Source organism: Marmota flaviventris, chromosome 1 (assembly GCF_047511675.1).
Source record: "Marmota flaviventris isolate mMarFla1 chromosome 1, mMarFla1.hap1, whole genome shotgun sequence".
In the NCBI taxonomy this organism is placed as follows: domain Eukaryota; kingdom Metazoa; phylum Chordata; class Mammalia; order Rodentia; family Sciuridae; genus Marmota; species Marmota flaviventris.
Genome location: NC_092498.1, coordinates 89,203,868 through 89,226,718, shown reverse-complemented (window position 1 = coordinate 89,226,718; position 22,851 = coordinate 89,203,868). Strand labels below are relative to the sequence as shown.

Sequence of the window (22,851 nt, the reverse complement as noted above, 5' to 3'; positions counted from 1 at the left end):
TTTTTATAGAATGAGTCACTCTAAGAGATGACATCAGGAAGAAAATGTATAGAAATCACTAAAAGCTCAAGTCATAAACAACTAAGTCAAAACACATTTCTAAACAGTAGAAGTGAACAGTGCCTATATGCCTTCCCACATATCCCTGGATATAACGGACAAAAGCACATTTTTAGAACAGAGGCAAGTGGGTAAGTTTGTTAAAGGCTTCCCCAAATATCTAGAGGTTGTATCCATAATACCAACTGATTACTGAAACACTCTCCAGCAAAGCTGTCTGCACTGGACTAGAGTGACCCTCTTGTCATAACTCCACACCATCTGCCCCCACAAAAAGCAGCACTGCCCAAACTGCAATTGGTTCAGAAAATCAAGAGCTTAACATCCTCAAAACATATGATGAACATGGAAAAAAGATGATCTTGGAGCAAGGAAGAAGTTTAAGCTATTTCCCACCTCTTACCTTTCCATTCAAACATACTTCCATTATTCAAAACCGCCAATTATCCCAGGTATTACACTTGGAGATTACAAAATATAAAGAACACAGAGAAGACAAAAATAAATCCATAATTGGTACTAACACAAAATAGTTTCAAAATGGCGATCTTTCACTTCTAACTCAATGTCAAGGGCAGTACCTGACTCTGATGAGTCCGGATCGAGGGGAGATCTCATTTCTAAAAGAGTTTCCAATCTGGGCAGCAGCAAAAGGCAACTTTCCTTGGTTGAATTCCAAAAGTCGCTTGAAATTCAGGAAAATCCCCTGTGCAGTTTCTGGCCTCAAATACCTAAAAAGTTAAGTGGATCAGTCTGTTATCAAGAAAAAAATAATATAACAAACATGAAATTTTATATATAAATCTCAAAATTCTCAAATAAACCATTTCACAACAAAACTGTACAGGCCCTAAGACAAAGTTTTAGAAACAGATATCTTCCTCTGTAGCAAATATTCTCATAGAAGTATTAGAAAATAGATTAAGTAACTGGTATGGCAAGACCACTGCAGCACTGTCATTTTATTGGATTACTCCAGTTGTCAAAATACCCCCTCTTTCACAGTGCCCCTAAAACCTCTGATGATGTCCTCTTGAGCAAACATTTGCATAGAAGTATAGATTAGGATAATTTTGGTTCCCTCCAAAAATAAAACCTCTGTTAATCCACAAAATGAAACATAACTGTGGGATCAAAAAAGAAGTCAGTATGGGCTAAGGCTTAACATTAGAGTTTGCTAAACACATCCATCATCCCACCAAGCCAGGACATTTTCAAGGATTCCCATACTATTTTATCCTCTGCAGTATTTTCTGTTTTCAGCCAAAGGCTTCATTTATTTCTTCATATTTTAAATAAACGGTTAAAAAAAAATGCTATCATTATTGCCCTCACCTCAATTTCACAGAAGATACTCTATGCAAAACCCCCTTTAGGAAAGTGTTCTCAATGGCCTACTTCCAAATAAGTGTTATTAAAACAACTTCAAGACCAAGGAAAAAAGACATCTAAAATTTCACCCTCTCTTCATGTACATGACCACTCTTTTCATTCTTGTGGTTCTTTACAGATTTCATCCAAGTATTAACTACAGTTTATGTGTGTATTAATACATGATGTGAATAAAATTATGTGTTACTTCTTTTATTTATTTTCTAAATAATTGTAAAAAAAATCTTACATTTAACAGTGGCAAAGTATTATATTAAAATGATCTACTTTATTATAATTCTTAACCATTCTCAAATTAATGGATAAGTAGATTATATATACTTTCACTTTATATATTCTTTATAAGCATAGTTTCCTTTCCTTTTGAATTATTTCCTTAGGAATTCCCAAGAGCGAAATGTCTGGGTCAGAGAATACACATCATTTTATAAAATCTCTATGTACTATCAAAATGCAAAGTTTACCATTGGCTTCTTTCTACAAAATATCCCAAATCCTGGCATCTTTTCCCTTTTTTTGGTACTAGGGATTGAACCCAAGGGCATTTTACTACTGAGCTACAACCCCATCCCTTTATTTTGAGATGGGGGTCTAAAAATAAGTTGCTAAACTGCCTAAGTCTGGCCTCAAACTTTCGATCTTCTAACCTCAGCCTCCTGAGTGTCTGAGATTATAGGCATGTGCCACCATGCTTGGCTCATCCTATTATCTTATAAAAGAATAAGCTGTGAACATTTTGTCACAATTAATTAAAATTAAATTAAAACTTATTTTTACTCTAAAACAAATCCACAGAAAAAATATCTGACCCTACGAAATGAAACATTGGCTGTGTTTGTTAACAGTGGACTGGAAATCTGGAGAAAAAGCTTCCAATTCCAGATCCCTTTATAAACTATCCAGATTTGTTTATTCTGTGAAAAACTTCTACTTTCAGATCAATAGGCCATATCTATGCTGTTCAATGATAGGACATCATTAACAGACCTATTTAAATTTAATTAAAAAGCATTAGGAGTGATGGCACACACCTGTAATCCCAGTAACTCTGAAGGCTGAGGCAGGATCCCAAGTTTAAGGCCAGCTCTGGCAACTCGGCAAGACCCTAAGCAATTGAGTGAGACCCTCATCTCAAAGAAAAGGCTGGGGATGTGGCTTAGTAATAAACCACCCCTGGGTTCAATCCCCAATACCTATCAATCAAATTAAAATAAATTTAAAATTCAATTACTCAGTAGCACAAGTCTCAATTCAAGTTCTCAACAATCATACATGGCTAGTGACTAACATACCTAGAATATCTCCATCGCTGCAGAAAGTTCTACTGGACAGCTGTGCTAAAGTACACTTCAGCAATCATTCTTTGCCCTTCCCCTATACAACTATAACTAACAGATCACAGTCTGTTATGTTTATAGTTTTAAAAAAAGGAAAGTGATTATATTAAGAATTATAAGAAATAAAACTTAAGAATATGGCAGTCATTTTTTCTCTTCAGTATATTCATCTGCACTTTCTATATATAACTTCAAATTTTTTCCTTCCCAGCATTGACATTTACCTTTATTACAAGCCATTTTAATAACTTGGTTACACAAATAAACTGTGATACGTACCCAGGCATGTTTCCTCCAGGTCCAATGAAGGTCTTGAACATTAAATTAAAAGGTACTGGTGGGGACAGATCATTCCCAGTAGTGGGGGATTTTACATTATAGTTCACAAAAAGATCTCCAAGTTCTTGCTGTCCATAGTTATCAAGCTAAAGAACACATCAAGACAATAATTAGTGCAAAAGACAAAGAAAACAAGGCATAAGTATTATAACTTCTTCAATCCATTGCTACGACTCACACAAAATTCAAGAACGTAAGAATTTACCTAAACTTCAGGATATCCACATTAAAACCATAAACAGTTTACACACTTTTCATTTACCAGCAGAAAAATGGAGACGTTTCTGGGACTGACCTAAAACTAATGCCTTCACCATTTCACAATAAAAAAAAGAAAGGCACACAGATAGAACTCCTGTTTCATTATAATAGTTATTGGTTGGTAAGAATCTAAAATCACATAAATAAGTTTAAAGGTTGTATTTTACCACTCTAAACAAATTTAAGAAGCTCATTTCTTATGTATTTATACCTTTTTTACACTAGGTATTAAGCTCCTTAGAGGTAGAAGCTGCACCTGATCCACCTCTGGATTTTCCAGTGTACTGCACATTCTATATATTCAAAGACAATCAATGTCAAAGCGATGTACGAGCACCAATTCAAGAATTTCAAATGAATGACAAATCATCTAATAAAAAAGAATACTTTAAAAAATTTTTTAAAAATCTCCTAATAAAAATAAAATAATTTAATCAATCAACTCATGACATGAGAACTGAAGCTATGGAGTAAGAAAGAGCTGGACATATCTTCCAACTCTACCATTCACGGGTCTGTAACTGAAGATCAAGTTTTTCCTAATCTCTCTGAATCTCAATTTGCTTACCCATAAAATGGAGAGAACAGAATCTACCCCACTATGAAGGGTTATCATGAAGATTAAATAAAGTATGCAAAGTTACACTTAGCACAGGGCCTGATACACAGTGCCTACACAATAAAGGGTGACTATTAGAAGTTTTATTTGTATCCCTCAATTTCCACTCCACAAAAAGTCAGCTCGCACTAACCACGTTCCACAACTGAATGAACAATTTAAAAACTAAATCTTCTAGGTTCTATTGTCACACAACTTCTAAGGAACATTCAGAAAATCATGCCATTACCCAGAAAGCTGGATCACTGAGATAAAAAGGTCACCTGAGTGACCTTCAAGATACAAACACCACAAATGTAAGCTGGTCCTCCTACTTAAAGAGAAAGTCAAATAGCTTAAGGAACATCTCTGTTTCCCAGAGAATTCAATAATACATACTGCTTTTCAATAAAAGACATAATGAAAAAAGAATCAGGAAGAAAAAGATTCTGAGGATACAGAAAGAAATTTATTAGATATAAATTTCAATAAATTGCATTTGCATTTCCCATTTGATCCAGGAATTCCATTTCTAGGAATGTATCCCAAAGATGCAACAGTAAAAACATGAAACATATATAAGCACAAAGCTATTCAGTGCAACACTATCTGTAATGGTAAAGAGAGGAAATAGCCCAAATGTCCACTAATAGGGAACTAGTGATATAAATAAACTACAAGCACACAATGCAGAACTATGCAGCTATAAAATGAAATAAGGAATACCTCTATATTCTACTATGAGAATGGGGATATATTGTTATGTGAAAAAAACATGGTAAAGTATATGTGGAATCCTATCATCTACCTAAAAAGGGGGTTTACACATATCTGTCTTTATTTAAATGTGGCTTAAAATTTTTTTTTAATTTTTTTTTAGTTGTTGATGGACCTTTTTTTATTTATTTGTATGTGATGCTGAGAATCAAACCCAGTGCCTCACGCATGCAAGGCAACTGTTCTACCAGTGAGCCACAACTCCAGCCCCCCCAAAATTTTTTTAAGTTAAAACCTGCTTACCTATGTGTTAAGAAGGGAATAAGATAAAGGGTGAGAAGGGAATAAAATAGAGGGAAGAGAAACAGACATTATATCTACTTGAATATACTTTGCTTTTAAAATTTAACTTTGGTGCTAAAAAGATTTGGTATAATTATAAAATAAACTTAAATTAAAAAAAAATGAAAACCTAAAAATTGAGAGGAAAACAAAATACACAGACTGGGTATCTAGCTTGTGACCTAATGACACAGAATGACCGCATGTGAATTTAAACACCCATGTTAGACCGCAGTACTGACTGAATACTTCTGGTGTATCTTTGAAAAGAAAGAATAAAATTAATTTTTATATTGTTTTCAATATTCATATTGTTGATGCTGGTGTTATTATTGTTACTCTGAGGCTGTTGATGTACACAGTGGGGAATAAAACATTAATAATTGTGTTGCAGAGAACTGGTATTTTTGGTGTGGGTAAAGAAAATAGAGATTTAAAATTTATAAAATAAAATACCATAATATCTTTAAGTAGAAGTTTCAAATCAATTAATGATGACCTTACCTTTAAAAAATAAGAATTCACTGGCTCAGTTCACCAAAAAGGTCTAAAATCAACAACTAATACCATGTTCACTAATAAGGACCAGAGACCCTTGGAGAAATGGTCCAGTCCTGTTCCAAGTCTGGGACAGGAAATGTACAAGATGAGCCTACAGTTGTCATACTAAAAAGCAAGGGAGTTATCAAAGACCACCACAGGGTCACATCAAAAGTACTCAGCAGACATCTCCCGATAGCCAAAGACTGGACAATTTAACCATCAGTAAAGATAATAACACCAACTGACTAAAAAAGATCAAATATTTTAATCTATAACACGGAAGGAAGGAAAAGAGGGAAGGCAGGCAGGAACTCACTGTGCATTTTTTAAAGATGCAAGGGAATCAATAAACAGTTTAAAATAAGATGTGGAAATGGATCAAGCACATGTTCTCACTTTTCTTCACAAATGGTATCTCAGAGAAACAGTGAATAAGAATGCTTTCCCATTTTCTGCCATCTAGAATAATAACAGAATGACCAAAAAAAAAAAAAAAAATTTGGAACCTCTTAATCAATTAATGGATCTAGACCAGGGTCATCAATGGCCGAAGCTCACAGAAGTGATAACCATTTGAAGTACATAAAATCACTAAATATCTTGCCACAAATACCTGGTCAAGGGCTGGGGCGGGGACTCAGTGGTACAGCGCTTGCCTAACAGGTATGATGTACTGGATTGGATCCTCAGCACCACATAAAAAATAAACAAAATAAAGGTACTGTGTCGATCTACAACTAAAAAAGAAGTTCTTAAAAAAAACAAAAACAAAACAAACAAAAACCTGGTCAAGCCTCTATTACAGAAACTGATAAATATGTTTAACATCACTATAATAATGCAAGCAGCCAGGAAAATGTGAACAATAATTCATATTTGATGATATTTAAATAATTAGTATTTACTAAGGCAAAAACACTTATCTAGGACTGGAGTTGTGGCTTAGTAGTAGAGCACTTGCCTAGTATGTGTGAGGCACTGGGTTTGAATCTCAGCACCATATATAAATAAATAAATAAAATAAAGGTCCATCAATGTTGTTGTTTTTTTTTTTTTTTAAAAAAAGCACTAACTAGAACATTCAGAGGTGTATTAGCAAAAATAAACAGAACCAGGTGCAGTGGCATAGACCTGTGATTCCAACAACATGGGAGGCTGAAACAGGAGGATCACAAGTTAGAGGACAGCCTCCAAAACTTAATGAGATACTGTCACAAAAAGTTTTTAAAAAGTGGCTAGGGATGTGGCTTGGTGGTAGAGCATCCCTGGGTCCAAACTCCAGTACTGCCAAAAAAAAAAAAGAAAGAAAAGAAAAATAAACAAGAATTAATTCTATGCTGTTCTACACACATAACAGAAGAAGAGCTTTTCCTATCACAGAGAAAGACACAGTGCCTTTAAACAAGCTTCACAGGGCTGAAAAGGAGTATCAGGCATGAATAAATGCAGCAAACAATATTCTATGCTCAGCAACAGTGAGCTACTGAGGACACTTTTAAGTACTATACCATTTTCCATAGGTCCATTGTTTTTCATGGAGTATTATACAGCTGTGTACAAATGTACCCACAGCAAATCATAAAAGAGACAGACTGCTCTCCTAGACCAGGAAACAGAAACTCAATGTTCAAACTATTACTTATCAAATCAACTGTCTCTCTATTTTGACAATTTACTTGGAAACTAAGATCAAAGACCCTCAAAGACATATACACAAAAAATCCAACTCTGAAATTCAGAATGGAAAATAGAAGAACTTGGGAATAATGTGAGGCATATTTCCTTTCTTCTAACAGAGGCCATGCCTTTGGAAAAGGGGTAAATAAAATGAATGTGTGATCATAACAGCATCAAAATATAAGAAATTATTTTCTAAATCATGAGTAATAATACTAGAGCAATGAGCTTCAAGCAAGGGATAAAACACACTTCACAAGAACCGAAATAAATTGGCAGATGATTCATCAGCCAGATTAAGAAAGTTTTCAATTTAAAGAGAATTTCTCTATGTAGGAAAACTAGATATCTCAGGATGTTTAAAAAAATAAAATAAGGCAATAGTAGAAACGTTATCCAGTAACTTCCAAGAGTAAAAGGCAAAATGTAAGGACATCCTAGATTTAGCTTCAGATACATTAATGTAAAGAAAATAGATATAAATGAAATGCTGTGTATTTTTCATCCAATGAAGCAAATAAATTTAAAAAGTGAGCCGCATGATCAAACATGGTTTTGGACCAACATACTTTGCTTAAGTGGAACAGCTAAAAGAGGAGGATATAAAGAGCAGCATATACAAACAGCTATACGTATCTTCCTAGGAAGATGATGATGCAGTTTTCATCCTATCCTTAAACTTGTTTTTACCTTTAGTGTTGGGGATTGAACCCAGGGTCTTGGGCATGTTAAGCAAGCACTCTATCACTGAGATACACTAACAGCTTCCTTATCATATTCTTAAAGTGGTCTGTGACCCAAAAAAAGGATTAGGGACCACTTCTGATATAGAATGAACTCTTACACTTGGTAAAAGGTCAGAATAAATTATCTCTATGTCTTTCTGCCACCCCTAAAATTCATCAAATTAAATAATTATAATACTTTAAGTCCACAGGCAAACTGGGGAAAGGGCAGAAAAGCAGGAGTCTTGTTCATCAGGTTCTAGGAATGGCACAGAGTCAGGGACACCAACCTGAAGCAGATCAGGTGGCTGACAAGGGAGTGCTCATGAAGTTATCTGCCCCAAAATCGCAACACCAACACGGAACACTATTCATCACCAGTAACTCTTCTGGTTTTTAGCTTTTAAATCCAAAAACATGTTTTAGAGAAGACACAAACTAAATGTCTACTTACACTGACTTGTCAGTGTTGCTTGAAACAAAGGCTTAAGCCAAAAAGATAAGAAAACAAAAACCTAGATGTTATTAGGGACAGAGTTAAATTCTGCTTCTTCACGACTGTGTCCAGGGTTTGCACAATGTAGAATTCAATAGTTATCACATGCGGAACGAAAGACAGCTTCTAGCCAGGTATTTCTGATAGCATCTCTAAAGTTCTCACCTGGGCCAAGACACTTTCCATCTCTGATTTCTTCTCAGCAGAACACTTTTTATCAGACATCAATTTCTGTAAATGAGCTGTAAGAGAGGTGTTGACATGTGAACTTCAATCAATGGGTAAAAGGGACAATGCATTTTGAGTTTCAATGCTGAATAATTAAAAAACAAATATAAGAATAATGTTCTTAATTTAAATGAATCCTATAGCTGTTTTTATGGGGACAGTCAAGCTATTATCTAGATTCATTTACTAATTAGAAAAACTATTATCTGCATACAATTTTTTAAAACTTGCTCTGTATACTTAAGATCTGTTCCTTTTACTCTTTTTTAAGTTTTTATGCCCCAATAAAAAAATTTGATGGAAAAATTTTTGAGAAAAATAGTTTAACCTAAACCCTTTATCTTGAACACTAGTACTGTTTGACAGAGATAAAAAAAAAAAAAACAGACCTTTTAACAGATGGTCAGCCCGAAAACATTCTCCGTTCTTTACATCTTTCACCATGAAGTCTGCAAATTTGTCTACATGGCCAGAGGTCCTAAAGGAACAAATGCCAAGCCAATTTGTCATTTTCATACAAATTAATACACATAAATAGAATAACAATATAAGACGACCCCCCATAAGTGGTAGAGTGTTTATCATATGCAAGACCCTGAGTTTAGTCCCTGTTGCCCATCCCCCCACACACACACAAAATGTAATGTTATGGAGGACATATAGCTCAGTGGTAGAGCACTTGTCTAGCATGCACCAGGACCTGGATTCAATTCTCAGCACTGAAAACAAAGGACAATACCCCTACAATATGTTTACCCATACTTGTGTATCTCAAAGTTGGAAGCTCCCATATCAGTGATAGTAATGTATCCATGAGAAATAGTAATGTATGTCACAGAAACTCTGCCTCAAATCTATTCTCATCCTCTCCCAAATTCTTCCTTCCCTTATGAAAAAAGATATTAACTAGGTCATACTTTTGCACAAAGTGCCAGAAAGTCTATATTATGTTTCAAGATCAATTAGTACATAATATGCCATTATTATTAGTGATCTAAGCAAAGGCCAAAACAATTCGAAGTTTTACTAACCAAGAGTTACTTAATGATAGCATAGCATAGAACAATCTTAAGGTAAGTTTTCTGCCACTGAAAACTGTGCTGACACTGGTATTATCACTACCCAGTTCCTATTAGTGGAACAAGTAGTTAAAAGACATACTAGGCAAACATTCCACCACTGAGCTACACTCCCAACAATTATGATCTAAAGATCTATCATCAGGTATTCCTCTTATCATAATTGGCTGAAATTAAAAGAACTTAAAAGATTTTGATAATAAAAAATTACCTCTTTGCCATGTAACATTAAATGAATAGCAATGATACAAAGTGGTAAAAATTTCTCTTTCACAGTAACTGAAATCCTGCCCTTTCAATAATTTTGTTAGGACTGCACTGAAACTTTAATATAAACTATATTTTATTGAAAATGTATACAAACCTTTTCTCAGAACTCCTAAGAAATTACACTAAGGACAGACATAAAAATCTATCTATCAGTATGTTCAATGCCATGAAAATTCACAAACACCTTACATGCCAACAATATGGCACTAAATTATGGCTCATCCATAAAAACGGAACACTCTGCTGCATTAAACATACTTCAGACCAGTATTTAGTGACATGAATAATGTTCACTTACATTATAAGATAAAGCCAATGTGCTGCTAACACTCAAATACATAGGAATGTACAGAAAGAAAAGTGAAAGGATAAACCTAATGATGTTATAATTAACATGGTTACCGGAGCGGTAAGCATATTCTTTGTTTCAGTATTTTACAAATTTTCTACACGAACATGGGTGGTTTTTGTAATGAGAAAGTTACTTAAATATGTATGTTAAAAAACTTCCCCCTTCAAAGTAGAATCTTACTTTAAAACTGGCTCAGGGGTGAGCATGGTGCAGTCAATCTCCAGAATCTGCTCCTCTTGGATAAAGTGTTGTCTCCAGGTCTGGATAATATTGTTTTTCAAAGCACACCCAACTGGACCAAAGTCATACAAACCACTAACACCTGTAAAATACAAGATGTTATTCAGAACAAATAAAAACAAGGAAACATGAGAAACTACTACCTATAAGACTTCACATATACCCCTTGAAAAAGTTTTAAAGTCAACAGTTCAAATCTCTCAATACTTAAAGTCTTCCTTCCAGCCAGCTGACAGAAGTAAAATTTAAAAATTTCTTAGTTCATTTACAATTTTTTACATTTATAATTTCAAGTAGGATTAGTTCCAAATTGAAAGCAATAAAATATACAGAAAGCAGACCAAAAAACAGTTTATAGTTTTCTGTCATAGTAATTGTTGCTGGTATCTAAGCCACCAACATGCTTGAACACACATACACTTACATTTTTGCACACTTGTATGCTCACACACACTTCCATGGTTGCACATTGGCAAGCACGCACACTTGCATACATGTGTTCATACACATAAATGCTTTCACTCACATGCTTACATGCATACATGTTTACATTCACACATTTGTACTTATACACTTACACCCACACACTTGCAAAACTGCATACTTAAATACACACTAACATGCTTGCACACTTACACTCATACACACTTATTAAACAACTGCATACTTGCACAGACGTGCTTACAACTTACATGCTCTTACATTCACACACATATATAGGCATGCACACAAAGAACACACACATGCTCACACACATTAACACATGCAAAGTTATACACACATTCACACTCACAGGAACACACAACTCACACCCACTCACATGCCCACACAAATACACTTGCACAAATACACTCACATACACCCAGACACACTCACACATACACACGCATACATACACTCATATATATATACTCACAAAATATACATCCATACCCCTACACACATACACATTTGCCCTCATATACAAAAATATTAACATTCTCACACATAGGCTCGGACACACACAAGTACAAACTCACGCAAACACACTCACACATCTACACTCACACTCATACATAAACACACATTCATTTACACATATCCTCACACACACATACACTCGAACACAGAATAGAATAGAATAGAATAGAATCCAGTGCCCTTGCATGGAGAGGCACCTTACAGCTAGACAGCACTACCAGATCAAGTACATGGCTCGTAGGTATTTTACTTCTGTTTGTTCAGAGTTGCCATTTGGTGTAATGACTCTTGTTTGTTCTCTCTGTCCTATTTATTCTTGAAGACTATTTTATTCTTGTAGTATATACAGATTGTTGGTACCTACGTATTAAGCATTTGATATATCTACGTATTAGTGCATTTATACACTCTTCTTAAAATGTGGTAGAGACTTGGGAGCTGTAAAGGGCCAACTGGCTAGCTTAGCTTAAAGCCATTAACCACAAAAGTGTTCTTTTATTAATCCCCTACCTCCATAAATAGCAAAAGCTTGATCATAGAAAAACCTTCTCTTCAAGGTATCTTCCATTTTTGACCTGTCAATAATGTCATCTTTGGGCTGTAATGCCAGCTCCTGTAAAAGGAAAAAAAAAAATTAAGTGTGTGATTGTACAAATGAATGGTAATTTGAATCTATAAATCTGAATTTAGTTTACTCCTCTGTAAAATTTAATATGAAATTTATCAAACAGATAACATTTTGATAAGTTAAAAAAAATGGAAGCCTTATTTCCTCCCACCCTTTTAGTAACAGAAAAGATACCTTTACTTAATTATCTAGGAACATACATGATCATTTTCTTTTTTTAAAGAGAGAGTGAGAGACAGGCAGAGAGAGAGAGAGAGAATTTTTTTTAATATTTATTTTTTTTTAGTTTTCGGTGGACACAACATCTTTGTTTGTATGTGGTGCTGAGGATCGAACCCGGGCCGCACGCATGCCAGGTGAGCGCGCTACCGCTTGAGCCACATCCCCAGCCCATACATGATCATTTTCAAGATTATAAAACTAAGATTAGATGTAGATAATGACAAGCAATATTAGCAATACCTGACATTTAAGTGGATCTGTAAACTGGAGACTTAAAAACTTAAAACTACTAAGTTTCGCTATGGGAGGTTTACTGTTGAGGTGGGTACAAGATGGATCAAAAACATTATTTTTAGACATAGGAAATTTCATTTAAAAAGAGCACAATGCTTTTCAGGAAATTCAGGAAGCATATTGAGTGTAGGGTCTGGGAGGCAGGTTCAGGTGGGGGGAATCAGGGCTCAGGAGGGCTTTGTAGAAAAGATGATGCTTTTGAGTTACACTTTGAAAGGATAAGGAGTTTGCAAGGTAGTGGAGGAAAAGGCATTCTGGATAAAACAGATAAATCAAGTGACACTTATTCAGAAACTTTTCTAGGTCTCTCCCACCCAAAGAGATTACATAAAGATCAACACTCTTATACCTACTTATGTTCCTATTTTAACACCCCAAGACTCACCTTTGCTTCCAATACCCTCTTACGGGCTTTAAGCTCAGCCACTGCTTTGTCTACATCCACTTGGGGTGCTTTATCTTCTTTCAGCTTTCGCACAAGATCTCCCTAGCCAAAAAACAGAATTTATATTCAGGATTGGTTTCAGGAGTCAAGATATGTTAGAATATTTTTTCTTTCAATCTTGGCAACGGAACCCAGGGTCTTGCACTTAGTGTTCTTACAACTGAACTTCACCCCTGGAAGGAATGTGTTTTTAAGCATGCTTAAAAAAAAAAAAGAAAAAAAAACATGTATAAGAACAATGCAATTAAAGTATTTATTATGAAAGAGGTCATTATGAATAACTGAAGGTCTCTGCCCTCTGTATTTATAATCCTGAAGAATACAGAGACAAATTAACAAAGATGAGCTCACATGGTGGATTTTTATGGGGGAGGGGGTAAAGAAGGTGGCAGTTTTTAAAAAAATCATATAGATCATACAGAAATGAATCACTGAAATTGAAAACTGACAGAACAGGTCAAATAGTAGATCAGACAGAGCTAAAGAGAAGATTAGTGAGCTAGAAGACAGCACTAGAGAAATTACCCAGAACAGTATAAAAAAACAGTTTAAAATACGAGAGGTAAGTAGTCACAGAGAAGAAATAGTCTAAGAATTATCCAGCCAAAATGCAGAATAAAGAAATTATTTAAGAAGTAATATTTGAGAAGACAATAGTTATGAAATTTTCCGTAACTTCTCAAAGACATGAATTCTCAGATTCAAGAAGTACAAGAAATTCAAATACACAAAACAAAAATCCACGTGTAGACAAGCTGTAGTAAAACAGAGTATTTAAGAAGTGTTAAAGACTGAATTTAATCCCAAGCAAGTTGAAAACTTCTTTGAGCTTCCTCAACTATAAAATCAAGATGATAATAATTGCTAATTGGATTGTTATAAGAAGGCAATGAAGCTGGGTGTGGTGACAATGTATATAATCCAGTGGCCTGGGAAGCTGAGGCAGGAGGATCACAAACTCAAAGCCAGCCTCAGAAAGTTGGTGAGGCCCCAAGTAACTTATCAAGACCCTGTCTCAAAATAAAAAAATAAAGAAAGGGCTATAAATGTAGCTCAGTGGTTAAGGGCCCCTGGGTTCAATTCCTGGTTGGAAAAAAAAAAGAGGAAGAAATGAAACACTTTAAATAAAGTAATTCTGCAGCACCTAATAGCAGAAATATAAAACGTAATAGCTGTTATTATGCTAAAAAGCAACTCAATTGTGTGTGGCGACAGATACTTCACACCCAATTTGTTACAAACTGAATTATTTCATTCTACTATGTTCTGTCTGATAATGGCTACAAATCTACTACTTTCAAAACAAGATATATCAAGTTATCCTTCTTAAGCTTCAACATCTGGTAACCTTCACTTTAAAATTTCCAATATAATCTCCCCCTTATGCTCCTAATAAACTAGGTTGCTACAAGATTACAGTTCATCTCCCACCTAAAGGTATCCAGACTAACATGAGGCCTGGCTCCAAGTTATCCTAATTCATGTTATTTCTCTGTCATTTAATAAGCCTTATTTCAAAATAGAAAGCCATCCCTGATTCGGTAACTGTTCCTAATTTGTACTTTCAATGATTATTCTCTAACCCAAAAAGAGTTTCTTCGCACTTAATGACATTATACTCCATCTTTTATGAAGCATTTCCAAATATCACAATCTGACAATTGCTCCTTGGGGACATTATTCCCCCTTGAAACTATCTCAAGTAGAGGCTGTTTTTCCCCCCACATTCCTCAAGGCCTGGAGAATGGACAGATATAGTCCTTATTACCCTCTATACTAAGTTGTTCCTCTTTTCTCCCACTGAAATCCCTGCTCCTTTGAAGGAAGGACCTGTTATCACACTTTTTTTCCTGGGCTGGCGTCATTTTCTAAGCTCCCACTGACTCTCTCCCTCCAATGAGTCTCCCTCTTGCACAGCCCATGCTCTTCAGAAATGTCCAGCTCAGGAAGTGAAGAAACCGTCAGAAGTATCCTTCCACAGTTTTAAGATGCACTGCATCTTCCAGGAATGTGCACGCGCATGTGTGTGTGTGTGTGTGTGTGTGTGTGTTACTGGGGATTGAACCCAGGTTCTTGTTGAGTAGCTGAAGCTAATCTGGAACTTGCAATCTTCCTGCCTCAGTCTCCTGAGTTGCTGGCAAGAAAATGTAATTTAAAAGAAGACTATCTTGTTTGAGAATTTTACAAACAGTTGTTCATTCTTCAAGGAAAATGTCATTCATTATTTGAAAAAATAAAACACAAGATATCACCAATGCAGCTAGTATCTAAGCCACCAACAATCTACCTTATCAGTACACATTTATAGCAACTACATTCACAGTAAATCTATGTACAGGTATAAGGATCTGCTTACTGCATTATAACTCTCAGTGGAGTCACACCCAGAATTTATATATCAAAATACATATTACTTTATTGCATTTATAGCATTATTTGTACATATTTTTATTAGAGCAATGATTATTCTCTAACCCATAGTAGGTGGATTCATTTTGACAAAATTATACACGCATGGAATTTCATTTCGATCCCCTCTCATCCTCTCCTCACCCTGTTCTCCTTTCTCTACTCTGATGATCTTCCTTGTGCTCATTTTGTGGTTCTTTCTACTTATACATAAAAGTATAACTCACTATGGCATCTTACATATGCATATAATGTGATTTTGTTAAATTCATTCTGCATTTCCTCTCCTTTCTCATCCCTCCTCCCTCCCTTGCAATCTCCTCCTCCCACTCACTGATCTATCTTCCTGATACCAGATACACCCCTCCTTTTTTCCTTATTTTGCTCTAGCTTCCACATAATAGATAATTTTGACCCTTGACTTTTGGGTCTGACTTATTTCATTTAGCATGAAGTTTTCCATTTCCATCCTTACCAGCAAATGCCATAATTTTATTCTTCTTTATGGCTGAAATCACCCTATGGCTTATTTATTTACATGCAATTTTATCTACCCATCTTTTTTGGGGGGTACCAGGGATTGAACTAAGGGGCACAACCATTGTGTATATATATCACATTTTCTTAATCCATGCATCTATTCACAGGAATCTGGGCTCACATAACGGCTCTTGTGCATTATGCTGCTCTAAACATTGAGGTGGCTATATTGCTACAGTATTTTTTAGTCCTCTTAGATAAACAACCAGGAGCAGGATGGCTGGTTCATGTGGTGATTCCATTCCTACTTTTTAAAGGAATCTCCATACTGCTTTACAGAGTAGTTGAAGTAATTTGCAGTCCTATCAATAATGTATGTTTTCCTCCACATCCTCAATAGCATCATGACTGGTATTCTTGTTGTACACATATGTTTAATTAAATTTAGGTAGATATTTTGTATGAATTTCACAAAGAACAGAAATGAGAAATTCTAAAACATTTGGTATAAAGAGGACACTGGAGTCTAATATAGTCAAGAGCCATGAATTTAGTTACACCCCATTCTCTTGTCTTATCCAAATTAGTCTGGCCTGTTATTTTGCAGTTTTTATTCTATTATCCTGATCTCTCTGGCTAAAGCAACAACCCCAGTCACCTTCTAACTTCATTGTATCCTATTACAATACCTGAAATCACCCTACAGGTTATTTATTTACATGCAATTTTATCTACTCATCTTTTTTTTTGGCAGGGCAGGGGGTACCAGGGATTGAACTAAGGGGCACTCAACCACTGAAACACATCCCCAGCTCTATTTTGTATTTTATTTAGAGACAGGGTCTCACTGAGTTGCTTACTTTTGCTGAGGCTGGCTTTGAACTCACAATCCTCCTGCCTCAACCTCCTGAGCCTCTGGGATTACAAGCATGTGCCAGGGCACACAGCTTCTACAGTCATCTTAAAGTAGGCTTGTTTAGGACAGAATTTCTGCCACTTCAATACTGGCACTCAACTATTTGTTGATTGAAATCACAACTTAAACCTAGAAGAGTGCTAAGCAATTAGCATTTAGCACTACTGGTTTATTCTTCACTCTCTCAGTGGATCTTTCCCTTCCTCTATCTTTCAAAACTCAGTACACATTTATACCAATGTGTATGTGTGTTACTGGGGATTGAACCTGTTCACCAATACCACTTTCTGGTGGAGAAATGAAGCCTATATGAGCCTTTGCTCTGAAGGGGTGGTAGTAGTTCCTTCTGAATGTCAAAGAAGTAAACAAGTCCCTCTCTTCAACTCCCTCTGTGTCATTTCCTCCTCAAGCTTCTCAAAGGGAATTGGCAAACAAGGCTGCAAGCAAACAGGTAGGAAAAATGTTAAATTCACCACCCTGAATCACTTTTTGTTTTTTAAGGTTTGGGCACAGAATTAGGCACACATGTTCAAGCAGAAGCCATCTACAACATGGAAACAGCATGAAAGTAATGAGTCCTAAACTGAGTTCACCACCTCTGGTGTACCAGAGAAGAAAAGAAATATTCATATTATTCTCAATAGTGGATTAGAATCATGATTTATAATGACCCAATCCTGAAAACAAAAGCACTGGAGGTATGGGAGCCAGAGTTGTGGCTCAGTGGTAGAGTGCTTGCCTGGCATGTGTGCTACCTAGGGTTTGATCCTCAGCACTGCATATAAACAAATAAAAAACACCCAAATAAATGAAATATATTATATTATACACACACACACACACAAACAATACACACACAAATAAAAGGCTGGAGACATGGCTCTAGGTTCAATCCCTAGTACCAAAAAAAAAAAAAAAAAAGAAAGAAAGAAAACGAACGAACTGAAGGTTTCCTAGACATACAATGAAAGTTCTTAAGGATTCCTAGTTTCTAATTATTTTCCTGAGGCTGAGGCAGGAGTTTCACAATTTCAAGGCCATCCTGAACAACTTAATGAGAAACTCTCTCAAAATTAAAAAAAAAAAAAAAAAAGCGGGGGAGGGGGTGGTCTAGGGATATAGTTCAGTGGTACAGCACTCCAAAATTCAAACCCCAGTACTACAAAAAAAAAAAAAACTAAAAGAAAATTTTAAGTGCTGAAACACATCACACATCTACATATCTATTAATATGTTATTTACACAATAAACCATCAGTTACAGACCTCCTTCAAGAATCATTTAAAAAGGCGTTTCTATCATCTAACCAAATTCAGAAGATATCAATTTTCTCACAGAGATTCAAAATATCATCAAACCGACTAATCACCTGCAATCCAATAAGCCATCAGTTCAGAACAATACCTAACATCTCACCAAGTACTTAGGATATACTGGGCAGCATTATCAGCACTTTACACAAACTTCTCATTTTAACTTTTGAAACTCCATTTCCATATTGTAGATGATGAACTAACAAAAAGTTAAGTCATTTGCCTAATGACAGCAAAGTCAGGATCCAAACTTTGGAAATATAACTTCAGAGTCTACACTCTGGCTACACTGCCACCAGTATTTAATCAAAAATAGGCAGGGATATAAAGAAAACCCATCAAGCAATTCTTCAAAACTTTTCTATGTTGACAAATTCCACCACAGATTTAAAAAAAAAAAAAAAAAGTCCTTCTCATAGCACTTATTTTGTTAGGGCTTCAAGCCACACCCACCTAAATAGTTTGAGTGGCCTTTTCAGTCCAGATAATACACTGAAGCAGCAGAGTGGTCAACAACTAAATGCTGAAAATGGATAAAGTGTGATCAGTACCCCTTGGCAGTATTAAGCAAGGGCACTAGAGAAGGTCAGAGACAGAATGCAGTGGGCAAGAGTGAATGGAAAACAAGAAAGTGGAGACAGTGGCAGTGCAGGAGGAAACCCCAGGCTGTAAAGGAAATAAAGGCTGAGGGAAGGGGAGCTTCAGGGGACTGTTGCAGACAGCAGTCCAAGTCTGTCTTTTTTATAGGAATCAGATACTTCTATACTCCTAAAACAGAGGTTGTGAAATTTTGTAGTATCAGAGCCCCTTTTCACTGTTAAAATCACTGAGGACCCCAAAAGCTTTTGCTTATCAATATTTACTATACAGCCAGCCCTTGACTTGAGATGTTCAACTTTAGAATTTTTTGACTTAACAATGGTGTAAAAGTGATATGTATTCAATAGAAACAGTCCTTTAAATTTTGAGTTCCTATCTTTTCCTGGGCCAAGAAGCTGGGCAAAAACAGTGAGTTGCAGCTCCCAATCACAGAATACAAGGGTAAACAATCTACACTCCACAACACATTGTGTTGCTAAGCTAGGATATTCTTGGGTAGGGAGGCTGTGTATCAAACACATTTTCAGCTTACAATATTTTCGACTTATGATGAGTTTATCAGGACACAATCCCATTGTAAGCAGAGGAGCACAGGTGTTAGAAATTAAAATGGAAATTTTTACAAACTTATTAATTCACTTAAAATAATAAAAGCTCAATATATGCTAATAAACATTAAAAATAGCATGTTATGAAAAATAACTATTTTCCAAAACAGTGAGAAATATAGTTTTATAATTTTGCAAATTTCTAAATTTCTAACTTAATAGAAGACAGCTAGACTCTCATGTCTATTTCTTTTGCAATGTGGTATTTTGAGTAAATAATATAAGAAAATCACACAGAGTTAGAAAAGGGAGTAGAATTTTAAAAGCTTCTTCAGATGTGAAAAGAATTCACTATGATTATTCTTCTTTGATAGTACATCAAAATTCTGACAAGTAGTAGCTTAAGTTATTTCTAACCCCCAAGTAATAGAACTAAACTTTTCATACTGTTACATTAAGTTCATGAATGTTATCTTTGAATGCATCCTTTGGATAGATACCTGATTTCATAACATCATGCATTCACTGGTCATTTGGAAAATATTGATTAAATCACTTATGCAGATCTTCCAAATATTAATCCAATTTTACAATATTAAAAAAATACTCATTTGTTAATATCACTTATTTTTACTTATTTATTTTTATATGGTGCTGGGGATTGAACCTAGTCCCTCACTCGTGCCAGGCAAACACTCTACCACTAAGCTACAACCCCAGACCTCATCAAAATTTAAGCAGGTCCTGCAACTCATGCCTGTAAACCTAGCAATTTGGGAGGCTGAAGCAGGAAGGTGGCAAGTTCAAAGCCAGCCTGGGAAAGTTGGCAAATTATTTTAGATCCTGTCTAAAAAAAAAAAAGTACTGAGGATGCAGCTCAGTAGTAGATTCAATCCCCAGTACTGAAAAAACAAAACAGGAAAAAAGGTCAGATTCTAATAATGGGAAGCTGCCAAGCTTGAAGTCAAATTTCCCAAAATTCTAAAATTTTCTCAAACTTTAAATTTTATTATTGGGCACAAATACTATCTGTTGTTTTCCTGAAGTGACAGGCTCACTTCATTCATCTTCCACAGTAGCAGATTTATATGAAACATATGCCACTAACCAAAACAGTCTTTAAGCACCTTAAAAAGCCCACTCATCTTTAACTGTACAAACTTCACAAACAGAGGTGACAGTGTCTCATTTCCCCAAATGCAAAAAAAGGAGAAGGGGTTAATTAGATGACTTTTAAATTCCTTCCAGCTAGCACTTGTCTCAATATGATTCAAAGTTACAGGCAATTAATTGATTTTGTGTGGTCCTAGAAAATTAGAAAAAGAATCCAAACCAACTTACACAAATTAACTCATTCAGAAAAAAAAAATCAAGCCAACATAAAACAATACACAAAATTCATAAATCAATACACAAGATAAGAGTAGCCTGGGAAGGCTGTTCCATGATCAAAGTTTACTTCAGTTAACTAGACCCAGTCTAAGCACAGATGGATAATTTGCACTGCAGTTCCAGGCAAACGTGGCAGAGGGAGGGGTTTGGGTTGTGCTTTTTTTCTAAATTAGATGTATTCTCTCTTCTAAGAAAGGATATTAAAAAAAATTGAAGAGTTATAGTAAAGATAAAGGAACCACACCTAATTTCATTTAGGGAGGAGAAGATGGATGAAGAGAGAATAAGTTTATAATGTTCTGATACCTATAAAAAAAAGGGGGGGGGGGAATTAAGCCCATAGTGAAATTTCAAAATAAAAGGACAATAAAAACAAGTCAGATTCAGACCAGAAATAAGCAGAAATTGCAAAGTAGCAGACCTTAAAGAATTTGTGGCTGTTGTACCCCAAAGAATTATTTCTGAGATGGGGTTCCACCCTCCGAAGCTAAGGCAAATTATTGCATCAGGCGCCAGTGCAGGAGAAACTCGTTTGGTGTTTACTACTGGTAGGTCATAGATCCCCGGGGTCCTACTGCAAGCTTCTGGTTTTACCTAGCTGGATGTGAGAATCATCTGAAATCATCTTTTCCTTATCCTCTCGAAATTTTGATCTCCATGCTAGTGCTCTAAGAGAAGGAGGCCTGTATCAAATCCCAAGTCCTCCAGCCCATGAAACCTCCCCTCCCTTCCGCAACATGAAATTGAAAATGTTCCATACTAAGGATGGCTGACTTAATCTAGAAACTAAACACATTCACAGTCTCCCAGGTTTCCAATCTTAAAACCTCGCTGCTTCCAGGTGGCCTTTTCAAACGCCAGAAAAGATGACAAGAGCAAAGGGTGAGGAATTCACATGGTTATTAGAAAAGCAAGTTTGACACCTCCCTACACCCACGTCTCTCCACTCTTGTTCTTTTCTCAGCCGGTCATTCGGCTAGCTAAGCACTGAAGCTTCCTTCAGAGATGAAAAGAAGGAAACAATATCCAAAGCATCCTGAAGATCAGGGAGTCTGACCGCAAGAACCCGCACCTTCCGCTCATCACTGACCCGGGAAATAATTAGGAAGCTGACCACCCGGGGTGCACAAAGAGCACAGAGCGCCTGGCAAGCTGAAATTAAGGTTACGCGCGGAGGAAACGAGGAGAACTGAGGGTCACAAATCCCAGACACCAAACGCAGGCAGGGAAAGGAGAACAGGTCGGGAGAAGAGGGGGTTATCCAAGGAGCGGAGACGCGGGTCCGCGGAAGGAAGGTGGCTGACACACCGGGACTTGGGTCCTAAGTGGGGGAGGCGAGGAAGACGCCCGAGGATGAAGGAACAGAGTCCCCGGTGCGGCGCGGCGCGGGTGGCCGCGGAGGAGGGAAAGATGAGCAGGAGAGGAGCCGCGGAGGAAAGCCGGGGGCTAGTAGGGGGCGTAAAACGCCGGTACCTGCTGGCGCACGGCTAGCCGGAGAGGTGCCAGCACCTCCTCTGCCCCGGTGCCGTCCATGCTGCTCCGAGAGGCGGCGGCGGCGGGGACCGAGGTCTGGGCGCTGGCGGGCGTGCTGAAGGACCGGCGGGGCGCGGGCGAGGGCCGAACGGGGGGCCGCAGCGCTAGCGGCGGCAGCGACAGCAGAAGAGCAGCGCGGAGGGGTCTAAACAGCGCCGGGAGCAGAGAGGGCATGAGCCGGCGGCGCTGGGCGGTCCCGAGGGGGCGGCGGCGGAAGCGGCGCGTGGGGCCCGACCTGGAGCATGATGAAATCGCCGCGTAAACGCCGTGGCGCGCGCGCAGCCGCACATTCCCTATCCCGCGCCGCAGCGTCGGTCCGCGCCAGCAGATTCGACACAGAACCCGGAAGAGCCAGCGAGGTGATTTCTTCACCGCCCAGCACTGAGAGGGCTGGGAGCGGGCCGAGAAACGCGTGAAGCCACACCAGTAAGGTGGGCCGTTGGAGCATACAGCTC

The 22,851-nt window shown here is 37.0% G+C and overlaps 1 protein-coding gene across 1 annotated transcript in view; it reads right to left on the bottom strand.

The window, feature by feature from the left end:
• Gars1 (glycyl-tRNA synthetase 1) overlaps positions 1 to 22,637 on the bottom strand; it is a 40,982-nt gene extending 18,345 nt beyond the window's left edge. Inside the window, exons 1-8 of the mRNA XM_027939627.3 lie at positions 22,337 to 22,637; positions 13,146 to 13,247; positions 12,127 to 12,229; positions 10,597 to 10,738; positions 9,105 to 9,193; positions 8,653 to 8,729; positions 3,069 to 3,214; positions 642 to 791 (exon numbers count right to left, since the gene is read on the bottom strand). Coding sequence (XP_027795428.2) covers positions 642 to 791; positions 3,069 to 3,214; positions 8,653 to 8,729; positions 9,105 to 9,193; positions 10,597 to 10,738; positions 12,127 to 12,229; positions 13,146 to 13,247; positions 22,337 to 22,570 — 1,043 coding nt within the window. The 5' untranslated portion in view covers positions 22,571 to 22,637. The remainder of the gene's footprint in view (positions 1 to 641; positions 792 to 3,068; positions 3,215 to 8,652; positions 8,730 to 9,104; positions 9,194 to 10,596; positions 10,739 to 12,126; positions 12,230 to 13,145; positions 13,248 to 22,336) is intronic.
• Positions 22,638 to 22,851: the final 214 nt, after the last annotated feature.